This window comes from Antrostomus carolinensis, unplaced genomic scaffold (genome assembly GCF_000700745.2).
Source record: "Antrostomus carolinensis isolate BGI_N321 unplaced genomic scaffold, ASM70074v2 scaffold6324, whole genome shotgun sequence".
Classification (NCBI taxonomy): Eukaryota; Metazoa; Chordata; class Aves; order Caprimulgiformes; family Caprimulgidae; genus Antrostomus; species Antrostomus carolinensis.
In genome coordinates this window covers 76,420-91,370 of record NW_010311293.1, presented here as the reverse complement: position 1 = coordinate 91,370, position 14,951 = coordinate 76,420, and the positions used below count along the sequence as shown (strand labels likewise).

Below are 14,951 nucleotides of genomic sequence, written 5' to 3'. Positions count from 1 at the left end.
ATTCCTGGCGGTCACTTCACGGGCGTTTATTGAATATTGAATTGGGTATTCAGAAACGGTTTGCAGCATTTTCCTTACTTCTGGTGAGAAATAACAATCGCTAATGAGAAAACGAACCACAGCTTGCTGGTGTAACGCGAATGTTCTGTATTTTAGGAATTCAGCTTCATCTTCCTGCAACAGAAAAGGTTCCCGGGGATGGCGTGGCAGAGCTCTGCAGATGGAAAGTCTCAGCAATTCTCCTAGCTTGTCTGCTGGCAGGCAAGTGACTTTGTCCCTGGGTTTGGGGAGTCCCATGTGTAGCATCCTCCATGCCCTTCACCTTTGCCAACCCTTGTTTGAAGACTTCCACATCCCTGGGAACATCCCGAGTAAGTTTGGGTGATATGGGAGATTGTACAATTGTAGCACCCAAATGTTTTGGTTTCAGAGCTCCTTGCAGACTGATGCTGATGCAGCCTTGCAAAGCAGAGCATGATGTTATCATTGTCCAGGTGAGAAACTGAGGCAGAAGTCATAGCAATTTATTTTATTTTATTTTATTTTATTTTATTTTATTTTATTAAAAACACTTTGGACATCAGGATGCTTTCCTGCTCAGTTAAATACAGCTGGATGCCCAGGTTTGGGGTCAGAATGAGACAATACAAGTCCCAGTTGGTTTGCAGCTCCCAGGTTTTCCTGCTCAGTCCCATGTTTGCAGAGGAGGTGGCCAAAGCATTACATGAATATTTTCATATACTGCAGTCCTCGGTGCTAATTGCATGTTCCCTTGCCAGGACCCTAATTGCTGATAGGACCTGAGATGAGATCAATGAGCTCTATTTCTGACAGTGGTTAACTAAATCCTCTGAGGATTACAGGTAAATCAGTGTGTTCTTTGCTAATAGGTTTCTAGGAACACCAGTCCCATCTACCTGTCCCACTGTTTAAAGAAAAACAGTCCCAGTTGGCTTTTGGATTGATGGTAGATGTTTGTACTTCTGCTCCTTGAAATCATATTGATATCTGAATGCTGTAACATAAATATCAGGCAACAGTGGTGTTTCTGCACATCGTATAGATTTGCCATTGCTATACATCCGTTTCCTTTCCACATCCAAATATTTTCTCCCTTACTGCACTGTTTTTGTCTCTTGGATTTTTCTGTGTTGTTTCCACATATCCTTCTGTAAGATATTGCACGTTGGACTTCTGACTGACAACTGAAAAGATAAACACACATCTATTACTGATTTTGTAAAGGAGGAGGAGTGTACCTGCTTTGAAATATGTATTAGTTAGAGCATTATAGAACAATAAAATATGACATTCTTTCATAGACATTGTTAGGGCATCTGAGATGCATGATGTGATCTAATGCAGGTTACACAATACCTGCCAAAAGCTGCCTTTGTTTAGACAAAAGTCCAAGTGTGGAGCAGAAATGATGTTTTGTTGGCAGTGAAATCAGGTAAGAGCCATTCCTGGTACATACCACGCATATTGTTTTTAATAGTCTTCCAGTAAATTATGTTTAGAAACTAGGTAAATGCATGGTCATTATCCAGTCAAACCTATCAAATAAAAAGCAATGATTTCAGACACTGGAACAGGTTGCCCAAGGAAGTTGTGGCTGCTCCTCCCTGGAAGTGTTTGTGGCCAGGCTGGATGAGGCTTTGAGCAACCTGGTCTAGTGGAAGGTGTCCCTGCTGCTGGCAGGGGGGTTGGAACTGGATGAGCTTTAAGGTCCCTTCCAATCCAAACCATTCTATGATTCTATGATTAATTTTATATGGTTCTTTATCACTCTTGCTGAAACTATAATATCTGTGGTGGACCTCCAGGTATGAAAGGTTTGGGTTTAGAATATTCAGGTCTAAGATGTGCAATTTGCAAATATCTCTGTACAGTAAGATTGACTGCAGTCTGCTCTGGCTGTGGTCAGTAGCAGTGCTCAAACAGGAAATAGTTTGTTGGTTAAGGCTTTTTACCATGTCCGTTCTTCTCATGGCCTGGACTGTCTTCATTAGATTTGGATTTATAACTCTCCAGTGTCTGCTCTGAAACATCATTTTCTGTGAAGAAAACAAATGTAATTAAGATGATGAGAGATTTTTCCATGACTCTTCCTCACTGTCTGCCTTGAGCATAAACATCCTGAGAGACTAGTTATGAAATGGGGGTTCAGTCATCCTGGCCATCTAGAAGACATGCTTAAGACAACAGTTTTGTTGGCTTTTGTGGCACCTTGTATCAGTTGAAGCTTGGGCCGAGGCTGTCAGTTACAGAGACTCTTTAACAGTTGTTTGCAACAAGTCACAGTCACTGTCTATGGGAGAAGGACATTTAATCACTGGCTGCAGGAGTCGTGTCTTGTCTCTGCTTAACAGGCTCCTCAGTTCTCCAGCCCCTCTGAATAAAGCAGTGTCAGCAGTTGCTTGGACAGGGCCATCACTCACCTCTCTTCCACACTCCATGAGCTTTTTTCAGCTTCCTCATAAAAAGCAGGACAATGATGAGCAGCACAAAAATCAGACCAGCCACCAAGACTGGCAGCAAGAGATTATTCACTTTCTTTTTGATGCCTTCAGATTTCACATCTTGCTCTGTAAAAGAGACAGGTGTATATTTGTGTTGTTAAGTAGCTTCCTCTGAGCCTCTGGTAATTAAGACAACAATGATAGACCAGGCTAGAGGAACATGGTGGAAGAGCAGAAGTCACCTCATTGGACTTAATTTTAGGATGTGAGGTCAAATTTTTTCTTCTTCTACAAACAAGAAAAACTAATTTAAATCAGTGGACTCATGCTCTGGTACAACAAACAGTATAAATTATCTTTTATCTAGATTATAATAATGGTTGTGTTTCTATGGTCTCTCCCCAAGATTGCAAGCCAGCATTACTCTAGTGTACTGACAAAAGGTTTGGAGGTGGGTACATGGTCAGAGAGAACCAGCTTGGTGCAAGAAAGCTTGTTGCATGTTTGGAAGCTGTCATTAAAGAGTTCGTACCAAAGGTGATGATGGAAATCACAGTTACATTTTCACTTGGTAGTGGGGCTTCTGTCCTGGAAAGTTCTTCTTCTGTGACATTGCCATTGAATGCTGTTTGAGTCCCTGGAGAAATGGAAAGGAGAACAGTGTTTCTCTGAAGGGATGCTTCAGAAATGCATATTTTCTCAGCAGCTTTGAAGTCCAGGGCACCTGGTATTGCAGTAGAAAGGGACTTCAGGAGCCCTTGACATAAAGCTCTGTGCTCAATTCCTTAACGTTGTATTTGGTTTTAATCTGAAGACTACCTAAGCTTTATGAACAGAAAATCCTCAGTCTCTTACACATTGTTGAACTCAGCGATTCCCATTTACAGCCAAGTTGAAACAAAGCTGAGCTTTGATTCTTTGGACATTTTGGGGCTTTCCCTGTCCATGAGTTTGCTTCTTTTGCTTGCAAAACCAGGAATGAGCATGTATCCTTTTCCTTAAAGCAGGTGGGGGGTTTTTTTGGTATTCATATTCCTGACTACTCATTTACTGTCTTCATAGCTCACAGTGGTGCAGTCACTCAGTGTGAGAATCTCCATCCTTTGCCTTTGCCACCCATGTCTGATGGTGTAAGGTCGTACCATTGGGAACATGGTAACTCGATGAACCAGCCAATTCTTCCTTTCCTGCTGCAGCTGGTGATGCTTTGGACCCTGTGCAAACAGAGAGGAGAGCTCTGACTTTCTTACACACACAGACAACATGTCCTTGTATAATTAACCTTGATTTGTAAAGCTAAAATGATAATGCATGCTGTGTCTACCAAACCTTTATATTCATAAGAGATTTCCTTCCTTATTGGGTATGTAAGCACACCTAGTGAAAGTCCTGTTAAAAGATTCAGACTCCCTCTCCATGTATGTTTATCAACATATGTATGAATTGTTTATCGGGATGTAGCCATTCTGTGATGTTTGTAATCACTGATGTAGCACTTTTAAACAAATATAAACAAAGAGTTAATGTATTTCTAAAACAATTGATTTTTCACTGCAGGGCCTGTCACACTAAGCAGGCGTGTGCACCCACCTTGGTGGGTTTTGGCCAACCGATTTGGGCCCTGGAGCTCTTAATTCTGCTGGAAATAACTCAGTTCAATAACTGCAACCCACAGCCTGCTGTGTGCACAGATAACCGTTATTGCACAGTGCCACCTAGTGCAACTGTCCAGAGCCATCCCAGCTCACACCGTGCTGTGAAAGAGGCTGGTCTGGCTGCTGCTGCTAATGCTGAAGCTCTCCTGCATCTAACAAGAGAGACTTTAAAACTGCTTTCATGGCTGTAAAACTATCTGTCCCTGCACAACCAAGAACCGTTGTGTTTTATGTTGCATGCTTATTTGTAACGTGGAATGTAACACTGTTCTTGGTAGCATTTCTGTCCTGGTTTGGTAGATTCATGTAACTAAGATCAAACTTACAAGTAGCTGTGACATCTGGTTGGAGGTTTTGCTGGGTTGGTGTTGACACTGAACTGATAACAACTGGATCCTCTGGTGCTGCAGAAGGGACTGCTGGTTGTTCGGATCCTAAAGGAAACGCCCCGCAAACACAAGACAAAAATCAGAAAGACATACTTTGCCATTGAACTGATCCTTGAAAAACAAAACCTGCCCTGTATAGTCCATGGTCTGGACTGTTTGGGTGCTCTATCTGATCAGTAGTTAGACTTACAGTCCTACCCTCCCACCTTCAGCTTCCCTGTCCTCTGAATATATTTAATGCTATGAAATGAGGAAAAAAATGAAAGTGAAACCCTTACCAGCATGATTTGAGTAGCTTGGAGCAGAGGCTGTGCTGCTGCTCAGATCTGGCACTGCTGTGGTCACTGGGGAAAAAACCAAAGTGGTTCTGAAGGCTATGCAAAATATCCCTCAGTGCTGATAGCAATTGGTGGTAGATGCTGTGTGTATCTGACCTGTGCATTAATTAAAAAGAGGCCAAGCAGTTAATGCCTACCTGTAGATTGCTTGTTCCCAGAGACACGTGTATCCACTTCTAGCACAGCTGGTGCAGGATTTGGTTTTGTTACTGAAAAAAACCCAACAAATTTCAGAGCATTTATAAGCATTTGTTGAATCAAGCAATCTAAGGAAGAATGAAGTAAGAATAATTAGATCCATCTTAAAGATGAGTAACTAGGCAGAAGGCAAACTCTACTCTGAGAATTATTAGACAAGCAGCTTCAGTGTAATTTACAATATTTACACTCTGCTAGTTCTCCAGGTGGATGTGTCTAAAACGCAGAGGACATGGGAAGCTCACAGCTTTTTGAGAACATAAACTTTGGGTTCTCTTTAAAGCTTTAGAACAAACATCACCCGAATTCTAACAGCAGCATTGGGGAACTGACCTGCCTGGGCTGCTGTGATTTAAAGTTTAATGAATTTTAAGGTAGTTAAGAAGCAGGAAAAAGACATGAAATCTTAGTTTGGAGTTCTTCTTTTGTCCCACGTAGCCCTCTCATGTAAAAATAGATTCCACATATGGGGCAGTAGACTATGGGCTTCAGCTTTGCATATGTATCTGTGTAACTTTCACCACTTCAGAGTGGTATAATGGGATTGGCTCTGCTGAAGGAGCCTGCAGTACCTGTCCTAGGTAGGTCCTCAAACCGGAAAGATGACATCAGCTTTTCTTTTAGTGCTTGGTGGCGAATGATGCAGCTGGCTGTTGAATTGGGCCTATAGGCGAGGACTGTCAACGTGCTGGTTGTGGTCCATTTCTTCCCATCAGCTTCTAACTTGTGCTTAGTGTCACCTATACACCCATTGGAAGAAAACATTTAAGTGCTTTCTAGTCAAGAGCAATTTAATGAAAAACCTTCCAGGCGAAATCTGCATTACTTTGCTGTGCTAAACCAGCACCTGATTACTCTGCACAAGCGGTTCATTGTGTAAATGGATTACACCAGAGCCCAAAGGCAGCAAGGTCATGTTTTCATCCTCAGCAGTTTAAGTGCAGACCTCGCTGCACCTCCTGCCCTCAACCCAAAGCCTCTGCATGGTTTCATGACTCACGTGAGGAAATTCCCCTGCAGCACCCTGCAGTACCACAGTGAAATGCCCAACTGCCCACTGGCACTTTTGGACCTCACTGAACAGAATAAATTGCTTTGCTGTGTGCCACAGCCATGCATGGCCCACAGTGGGGAGCCTCAGGGCAAGGACCTGCTGTTTTGCAGCATGACTGAGACCTAGAAAAGTTCTGATTCTGCTATGTGATATCCCAGGGCATTGAATTTGTATCCTAATGGCTGTGGATTTGTTACTCCAAACATTAAAAGAAATTGTGCAATATTTGTTCATGTTGATAAATATGCACAATAAATATGGATGTGCAATATTTACGTTTGTAATAAATAAACATTTATATATCCCTATGAAATCCTGTGCAAGTCCTCCATCATCTCTACAATGCAGGTTTGACTCTTCCCCTTTTGCAGCTGGGGGAAATTAAACACAAAGATTAGTTGCCTCACCACAATGAATTAGAGAGCCATGTAACTTATCTGATGTAGTTCCCAGTCCTCTAGGTAGTACTGACTTCTACTCATTTATACAATATGAAAAAATAAAGATGTGTTTCGTGTGACACAAAGAGATGTGTTTGAATAGCCCTGCTGAAGAGGGAGGATTTTTCAGATGTTTACCTTAAATGGCCATGGTGGCACAATAATTTCTACTGTCTGTTTATAATATAGAGGTTCTCTGGAAACAAACCAACTCTTTCTCTTGATCTGTTACCCTTAGTTCTTAAATGAAATAAATGCCTTGTTTCCAAATTAGCCTGTACAGATAACTTGCTGTATCACATAGACCTGTATTCCTCAATCCTCTTTTTCATCCCCAGCAGGGTCACGTAAGAGCTCAAAATGATTTAAAAGTGGTTTTGCTAGGAAGGAAATAATCTTTATCAGTAACAGCTCAGTAATTAGAGCCCGTTTGCCCCTGCTGAGCCCTGGTGGAACTGAGGTGCTGCCAGTAACTAAGATGTTTTAGCTATTTTCTAATTAGTATAAATATTTGCAGTGAGTGATTAAAGCTGAGAATGGAAGGGGGAGAAAGGAGTACTGCACAAAGACAGTCGCCTTCACAGAACAGAAAGGCACACGCAGAAAGTTTGAGAAACAGTGAATTCAGAATTCATTTTTTTCCCCTTTCAAACATTTCAATTGGTCTCTGCAACAAGCAGGCCACACAGTGAAATCACCACCTCTTCATACAAATATTCCTGCCACAGATGAAACCAACTAAGCAGCCCCAGCACAAGCCTGAGGTGATTAATTGTGTTCCCAGGTGCCTGTGGGGTGGGTGGGGGCCCTGGGGGGCTCTCCCTGGCGTGGTCTGCTCTCTAGGCTGACTGCTACAAAGGCAAGCAGGAGGTGGAGGTAAATATAAGTTTTTGTTAAAATAAGGGGAGAAACTTGTGGTTGGCTTTATGGGTTGTGGGAGGTGTTTAGTGTCTGAGTTGTGTGTTGTGATGCTACAAATAATACACTTTATGAGGCCGGAACTGAGGTTGTTTCAAGTTGAAGGAGAACTGTTTTTAGAACACTGGGGGAAAAAATGTATAGAGAAACTTGAGGGGATATATTCCTTCTTGGAGCTCTTCATAACTTCACAGCTGGTATTCCCCCAAGCCACACACAGCTCAGCTCTTCCCAGACACATGCAGGACTTCAGAACCTGCTTTTCCAAGACCCATGCACTGCTCCAGAGCACTTTTCCCCTACAACTGCAGCCAGCTCTCTGCCCTGCCTTTCATGTGGCTCCTTACCAGCTCTGCTGCTTTCCCTGAGTGCAGTTCCTTTAAGCATAGGGCTTTATGCAGTTGCATCAATACCTGTGTATTTAGCAGCCTGGATTTTTTTCTTCAGTCTTGATTTCTAGCTGTATTCAGGCCAGCATGCTTCTCTGTTGTTCTCTAGAGCCCTTGGTTAAAAACGCCATCTTAGAGGGGGAGGAAGATTACAGGCTAAGCTTTGACTATGTTTCTTGATGATGCAAAATGCAAATAACAGCTTGTTAATATGTGAAAGAAAATATATTTGCATCTATGGGTATTTTCCTCACACTTTGATAGAAATGTGTATTCCCTCTCCACTGTGCTGCAGTTACAGCTGATGAGGTAGTTATTATTAGAACATGGCCTTCAAAGCAGCTATTTATATAGTACACAAGTTAAATTGAGCAATGTGGTGGCTCTGCTCCTCCTCATGTGTGTCCACCCAGACGTGCACAGACCTTTGATGGGGGAATGTCTCAGGGTGGTGTGGGCTCTGTTTCCTGAGCCCTCTTATTGTTTCTGCTGGTGAGCTGCCTGGGTCTGAACAGATTAATGAGAGAGAGAGAGAGCAGCTGCTGGTGTTTGTGTATGAGCTGCTCAGCAAAGCTGAGGAATATGACTATTAGTTAAAACATGGAAATAGTTATAATGGATTTGTTAACTGACTTAATACTGGAGCTTTAGAAATTGTGCCTCCAGAGTTTTGGTTTCATTTTATTTCAGTGGAATTTCATTCAAGACTCTCAAGGGATTTTGGTGCCACGTGTTGTTTTTCTGCACTGAATGTGAGCAAAGTGGATGAGCCTTCTCCCTTGCACAAACACCGGAATTTAGTGCTGACTTTTCTCTAAACCTGCCCTATGAGGGCCAAGTTGTATTAAATGAGTGGAGGATGCATGGTAGTCCCAGCTGATAAGTTGCAGGAGGTACTTCACCCTCTGATATTTTTAAATGTGCCCAAGGCTAATAAGAAATTTAGTAATCAATCTCTGTCCCTTTAGCACTTACCAGGGAGCTCTATCCCGTTGTCCAACAGCCAGGTAATCTGGGCCTGTGGTTTACATCCTTGGGTATAGCACGACAGTGTAATGCTTCTTTCTGTGTCTTGGGATACTTCCAGTATTGGATTAGAAGGAGCAGCTGCAGCAGTTAAGATTTAGAATCAGTTATAGTATATCTTTCTACTCAGTTTTATGAATGGCATACATAGCATTATTCAGGGGGACTGAGCTAAGACCAGGTTTATGTTGTGTTAAGCACCATGCAGTTGCATGCAAAAATATGGGTCTGGTCTTGAGGAGCTGGCTTTGTTGTCCTGCTCCTCTGGAACAAAGCAGGTGAAGGAACTTACCTAATACCTCAACAGTCTTGTTCTTGCTTTTGAACGGGACACCATAGTAGAAGCATTTATATACTCCTTCATCGTGCACTGTTACATTAGACAGTTGGATGGATAATTCATCCTTTGAATAATGGGTAAGTTTGTACCTCTGATCTCTTAAAGCTGTAAGGAAAATAAAACCCAGGATGTTATGTGTGTTGGTACATAAGAGGAAGACAGATAATCAAAGCAGTAATGAATTAGAATAGTTTTCTTTATTGCGTTTTGTTAAGTCATCAGCTGTTTATGTTCTAGCACAAAGCATTCCTAGCTGGTGCTGTGCTAATACAGGGGCAATGTTTTCCAGTAAACTGAAAACGGGGGGGGGGGTGCTGCCAGCAGGGAAAATGATATGGTTTTTCTTGCTTTTATTTTCAGGGGGTCTTATTTTTGTGTGTGATAGTTTCAGGTATTATAGCAATTTGGGTTCTTTAGGTGTCTAGATGGATAAATATAAGCAAACATTGAGGTGTGGTTTATTGGAGAAGCAACATGACAGAGGTTCACAGTCGTGATTCACAATAAAAAATGCAAATGTCCGTGTGCAGCGTGAAGTTTGGTTTCTCTCTGAATGAGGACTGTTTTCTCTTGTATTGCCAAAGGAAGGTAGTCAGTGTGTCTGACTTGTCAAGGATCCAAATGCTTGGCAAACTCTAGTCCTTGTGGGTGTTATATCATGCATCTTGCTGAAGGAGAATTGTGGGATGTTGAAACTATGACTTGAATCCTCAGGTGATTTATGACAGATACTGCTTTGTTCACTTAAGAGTCTTCTCCTATAGATACCGGTGGACTTCCCTAACATTATTAAATTGCTGTGTCAACTCAGCAAAACTTTAAGCATCAAAAGGACTAGAACCTTTAAAAGATGTAGGTGTTTAAAACTGGATATGGGCAGAATAAAGTGTCTCAGTCCAAAATTGTTTGCATAGAAAGAGAATGTTCATGGCTGTAGCCAGGGCCTTAGAGAACTGGCATAAATGAGGAATTCTTCTGCTACTCTTCACCTACCTCTACGGTGTAAGATACTGAGAACAAGCATCTATGTCAAAAATGGAGATAACTGATGGGGAGGTGATTTCCTCCTAGGTCTTGGGATGCATGAATGGACTAATAGGCTTGAACAGGGGAGAGGAACCCCTGCCATAGCCTGCTGTTGTTTTTGGAAGTCTGAATATCAAAGCAGCCCAGGGTGGGTTGCAATAGCCCTGTTTGCTATATTAATTAGCTGTCAGTGTCTCAGCAAAGAGTTTTTTTGGATCCCATTTGAATCTAATGGTTCATACACATTATACTGAGAGTACTGAACTTGAGATCCTGGATTGCACAAGAAACAGTTCCTAATAAAGTGTGTGAATCATTTAAAATTGGTAATGAACACTCATCCCACTTACTCTTGTAACTGAGTAAATAGCAGCAGCAGTTACTCTTGACATTTTCCATTTAGGAATACTGGCAATACTTGTGGGAAATACTAGTAGGCTGGTTTGATGTGAGTGGCAAGACCTGGTGGCTGGGATTCCCAGAGCAACCAAAGAGGACCCTCAGTTCCTGGACAGTTTCAATGGCAGTTTGGTACCCAGTGTCAGCTGGATAAATCCCAGTCATTATTACCATGAAAGCCTCAAGGCTTTAACAAGCACGGATGCTGACTAAATACTGTACAAATGGGGAAGGCCAAGGCAGTCCTCATTTTGCAGATCTGTTGAATTTGGACCAACAGGAGGAGAGATAAGGATGGAGAGACATGAGATGTAGGGAGTGGAAGGGAACACAGTAATTGTAACTTTGGCTTTGTCAGCACATATTAGAAATCACTGCTTGTTTTCTAAAAATTGCCTCTGGATGTACTGCATTGAATTCCCTGATGAGAAGAGTAGCCAGGGCTTTCAGGCACATCCGCTCCTGTCTCTCTTGTAAGGCAAGAGTGGGTTTTTGTGCTAATTTCTTGGTGCTGTTAGTAACTACAGTTCATTGCTAAAAGCTCTAGTGCCAGACCACTCTTGTGGGGGTTTCCATTTCATCAGCTTCCTGCCAGAAAGGGGCTGAATGTAAAACCTTGTTGAGCAGTTGGGTAGCAAGTGAGTCAGATCGGCCATGGGTGGGAGCCAGGAAAGCCCACTTCGGAGTGACCCTCCATCCCCACGTGGAAAGTGCTGCATTCAGTTTTCACACTTACCTCGCTGGGTGTTAAGAAAAATGCTAAACCCGTGAGGGTTTAACCACTGCAGGGGAGAACTGATATCACTGCTCAGGGTGCAGCGGAGAATTAGGTCCTCTCCTTCCTTTAGAGTTATGGTTTCACTGCCAGCTCCTGGAAAATCCCCTGCCAGAGATGAGTGGAAAGAACAAGTATTAAAATGTGACATGAAGTAAAGTGACAATGTTTCGCACAGAGCAATATGTCAGCTTTCCTTTTTTTCAAGGGTGTAAAGGTTTTTCTACATTAGGAAACTTATAAATATGATTATACTGATATAAATAAATCCCAGTCAGTAGATAGGTCATCATAGTCGCTGGGTAAGAACTTGTACCACAGGTTTGTGATCTTCATCTGCTAGTACCACCAGATTTATTCATTGAACATTATTCCTCATGAGTCAATGAAGAATTGATAGCAGACCCATCTAGTGCACATTCTGCCTGTATGTTATTGCAAACATTGTCATTATTCTGTGTTCCATTCTGGAGCTGTTGAACTGGATTTGTAAGTGTGTGCAACTGAGCAGTGAATGATCAGCACCTCTGAAAAATGAGGCTTTTTTAATTCTGAAATTGCAATGCTGCAGCTGCTTTGAGCTGGCTTTGAAACTTCTTTCAAAGATGGGATCCACAAACCTGGCCTGGCACAGGTTACTAAAATGAAATTTCACTCTCCTCCCAATTCATTTTACAGATCGGCAGTAAAGTGTGTTTTTCTCTCCAGACATTCTAAGGTATATAATACACTTTGTGAAAATATTTGATGACCTGCAATGAATTACCTTCTCCAGAAAAAAGCATGCCCTGGAGAAATTACTAAGAGCAGTGCCTGGGTCAGAGTTATGTCAATTAGTCAGTAAGAGGGTTTTATTTTTCATTCCTGTTTTGTGTGTTTTGATTTTATTTTCCAGGTAGCTGTCTACTGCAGGTTCCTACTGTGTACATGAGCATTGCAATTTGGGGAAGTGAATCTTTCTGGGCTTCAGGAAAGCTGTTCATTTTCTTAAAATAATTTTAAAATATACCAGAAATAAAGCTATCATAGGGCATTCTTGCTGGACCGGATCTTTTACCACTAAAATCAGAGGAGGAATTTGTCTCCTTGTAAGACAGTTTCTCCATGGGGATGTGTTGCCATGCCTCACCCTTCAGTTGAGCACACCTAATGTTTCCTGGGCCAGAGGTGGGATGGAAAAATGGTCAGTGATGTAGCTTGGGGCTTCACAAATAGCAAACACACCATAGATCTTTTATCTTTCTTCACTATATAATCTTTGGAGTCTGTAAGCTCGTAGAAGAGATTTCCTTATAATATCTCAATATTTTTACTTCCAAATTTTAAAGTATGATGTATGCTGCTTTAGCTAAGGAGAAAGCATGCAGTACAGATCTACTGTCTATCCTTACTGCATGGTGCTGCCACAGGCTGGGTTCAACTGAATTGCTGTGCACCAGTAAAGACCTGTTGAACTTGGAGTGGCCATAACTGATTTACCATCACATATGGCATATCAGTGCCTTTGGCTTGTATTTCTGCTTGAGTCCACCTCCATTTCCTAGGGTTAGTGTCTCAGCTGCTTTCTCAGGGCTTGTGCCATATGGGATTCGTTTGCAGAGGAGCAGTAGAAAAGGAAAACCTCCTTGCATGGGTTCCACTTGTGAAGTTCTGTGTCAGGAGGTGCATATTCTTACAGCAGCAGAAAGGGCATTGTCTGCAGTTTTCCACGAGGCCCTTCTACGTTTTTTTTGTAGTGATGGTTTCCTGTTGCTAACATCAGTGTGGGGTCTTTCAAGTCACACCGTTTGAAGCGAGAGCAGCAAGACTAAACAATAAAAGGTGCGAGTGTTGATTGATTGCTTTTCCAAAACAAAAAAGCAGCCCCTAGAACAGAGCATACATGTAATTTCCATGAGACCATGGCTTCATACGGCCTGTGACTCACAGGTCAAATTTCCTTCCTTGTAAAGGGGTTAGTTTGATGTGTCTGTGGTCTTCAAGCCACTGTAGCCCACCACAGTACAGTCACTGGGGTATGGGAGATAATCCTGTCCTAGCTCCACAGGACTGGTTCTTGTGCCATGTGGATCCTAGGTGCCAGAGCTACCTGGAAAAATTAGTCTGATATCAAGTATGGTGATATATCCACCTTCTTGGCAAGAAAAGGCAACAATTTCTTACTAGAAATTTCTTACAATTCTTACAATTTCTTACTAGAAATTGTAGGATGCAATTGAGCAGAATGGTTAATGCCTCTGGTTGTTATTATTTTGGTCATCTGAAAGTGCACAGAGAACTTGGTGATATGCACTCAATGCATCATTTCAGGGTTATCTTTAAAACTGTACCCCATAGAGACATCCTGTTTAATGAGTTATTTTTGACCTGTGGCTGCCGACTTGTGAGTGGGTGTCTGAATTAATTCTGATGGCCAAGAGCAGCAAGTTGTTGTTAGCAGGTAGAAATTCATCATGCAGGAGTCTGTGGCAATACTGGGGGATGACTGTACACTCAGAGTGGAAGCTGCTGATTTGGAGTAAGTCTAAAGGGCACTGTCTTGCTGCTTTCCTTACTTAAATCTCTATTTGACATGATCAAATATGAATCTCTCACACTCTCCTGTGTATGAAAAAGAGATTAGCAAAGTAGATGTAAGCTACATCCTCTAGTAGGAGTAAGGATATTGATAATTTAAAGTGCTTTTCATTTTCAAAGTATTTTCCAGAGCTTTCTAAATTACTCTGACTCCTTATATTAGCCTCTTTTTACACAATACATGAACAAAGGCATAGACAGATATCCAAGCCATGGGAAGTAAGCAGTGATCTGCTGTCCAAATTTAAGAGATAATATTTCAATTTTCCAGCGCTTTGCCATCTCAAGCATGCTGCCCACTGCTAGGAGGTGAATTGGTCTCATTGATACTGGGTTCAAGAGTCAGTTGGAATTCAGCACCAGCATGCTTTGGAAATTGACACCGTCAACAAGAAAACACCAGCAGCAAAGCTGCCTTGTGCATGGTGTGCTGGATCTCTGGAAATCAAGTTCTCCAAGCTGGAATGCTTGCAAAGGGGAGGTTGTGTAAGAGAATGCATGTGGCTTACCTTGCATCAGGAGCAGAGCCGCGATGTGCAGTACCCTGGTGACAGTCATGTTGTGGGGTAGGTGCAGGCGGTCTGTGCTGACTTCCTCTCTCTGCCGGGGCCGCTGTGCAGCAGGTCCCTTTTCAGCCCCGGGGGAGCAGATTTACCATGACTTCATCGCTGCTGGGGTCTCTGCCTTCTTTCCATCTCTGTGCTGTTCCACTCTCTTCCCCCCCCCATCTCACGTTTCCTGTGTGTTGGTGACTGCTGAGAAATCGGTGACCTCACAGGTCCCTAAAATGAAACTGGTGGGCGACAGGACTGGGGGCACTTCACCTTGCACCCCCTCCAGCTCTGTCTCACTCAGTGTCTGTGCGGGGGAGAGACATACACGGCGGGAAGCAGGTAAAGCTTAAGAGAAACATGGGCCTGGGGTAACCCTGCCAGAGACCCCTGCTGTAGTGCTCCCACACAGGG

The 14,951-nt window shown here is 42.6% G+C and overlaps 1 protein-coding gene across 1 annotated transcript; it reads right to left on the bottom strand.

The window, feature by feature from the left end:
• Nucleotides 1-1,074: 1,074 nt before the first annotated feature.
• On the bottom strand, nt 1,075-14,544 carry CRTAM (cytotoxic and regulatory T cell molecule). Its single transcript, XM_029084671.1, has 11 exons — nt 14,496-14,544; nt 11,371-11,517; nt 9,162-9,314; nt 8,819-8,950; nt 5,615-5,782; nt 4,785-4,850; nt 3,605-3,676; nt 2,995-3,099; nt 2,442-2,588; nt 1,974-2,057; nt 1,075-1,205 (listed from the first exon to the last, which is right to left on the bottom strand). Exons 1-11 carry the CDS (start codon nt 14,542-14,544, stop codon nt 1,075-1,077), a joined length of 1,254 nt encoding a protein of 417 aa, XP_028940504.1.
• Nucleotides 14,545-14,951: the final 407 nt, after the last annotated feature.

Bases quoted from the DNA above. Each gene is read 5' to 3' on its own strand.
- CRTAM (XM_029084671.1), bottom strand. From the start codon at position 14,544: ATGACTGTCACCAGGGTACTGCACATCGCGGCTCTGCTCCTGATGCAA. The intron at 5,783-8,818 runs GTAAGTGCTAAA...ATGGGTGTATAG, and splicing joins CAACGGGATAGAGCTCCCTG to GTGACACTAAGCACAAGTTA. The intron at 4,851-5,614 runs GTACTGCAGGCT...TTTTTTCCCCAG, and splicing joins TGAGGACCTACCTAGGACAG to TGACCACAGCAGTGCCAGAT.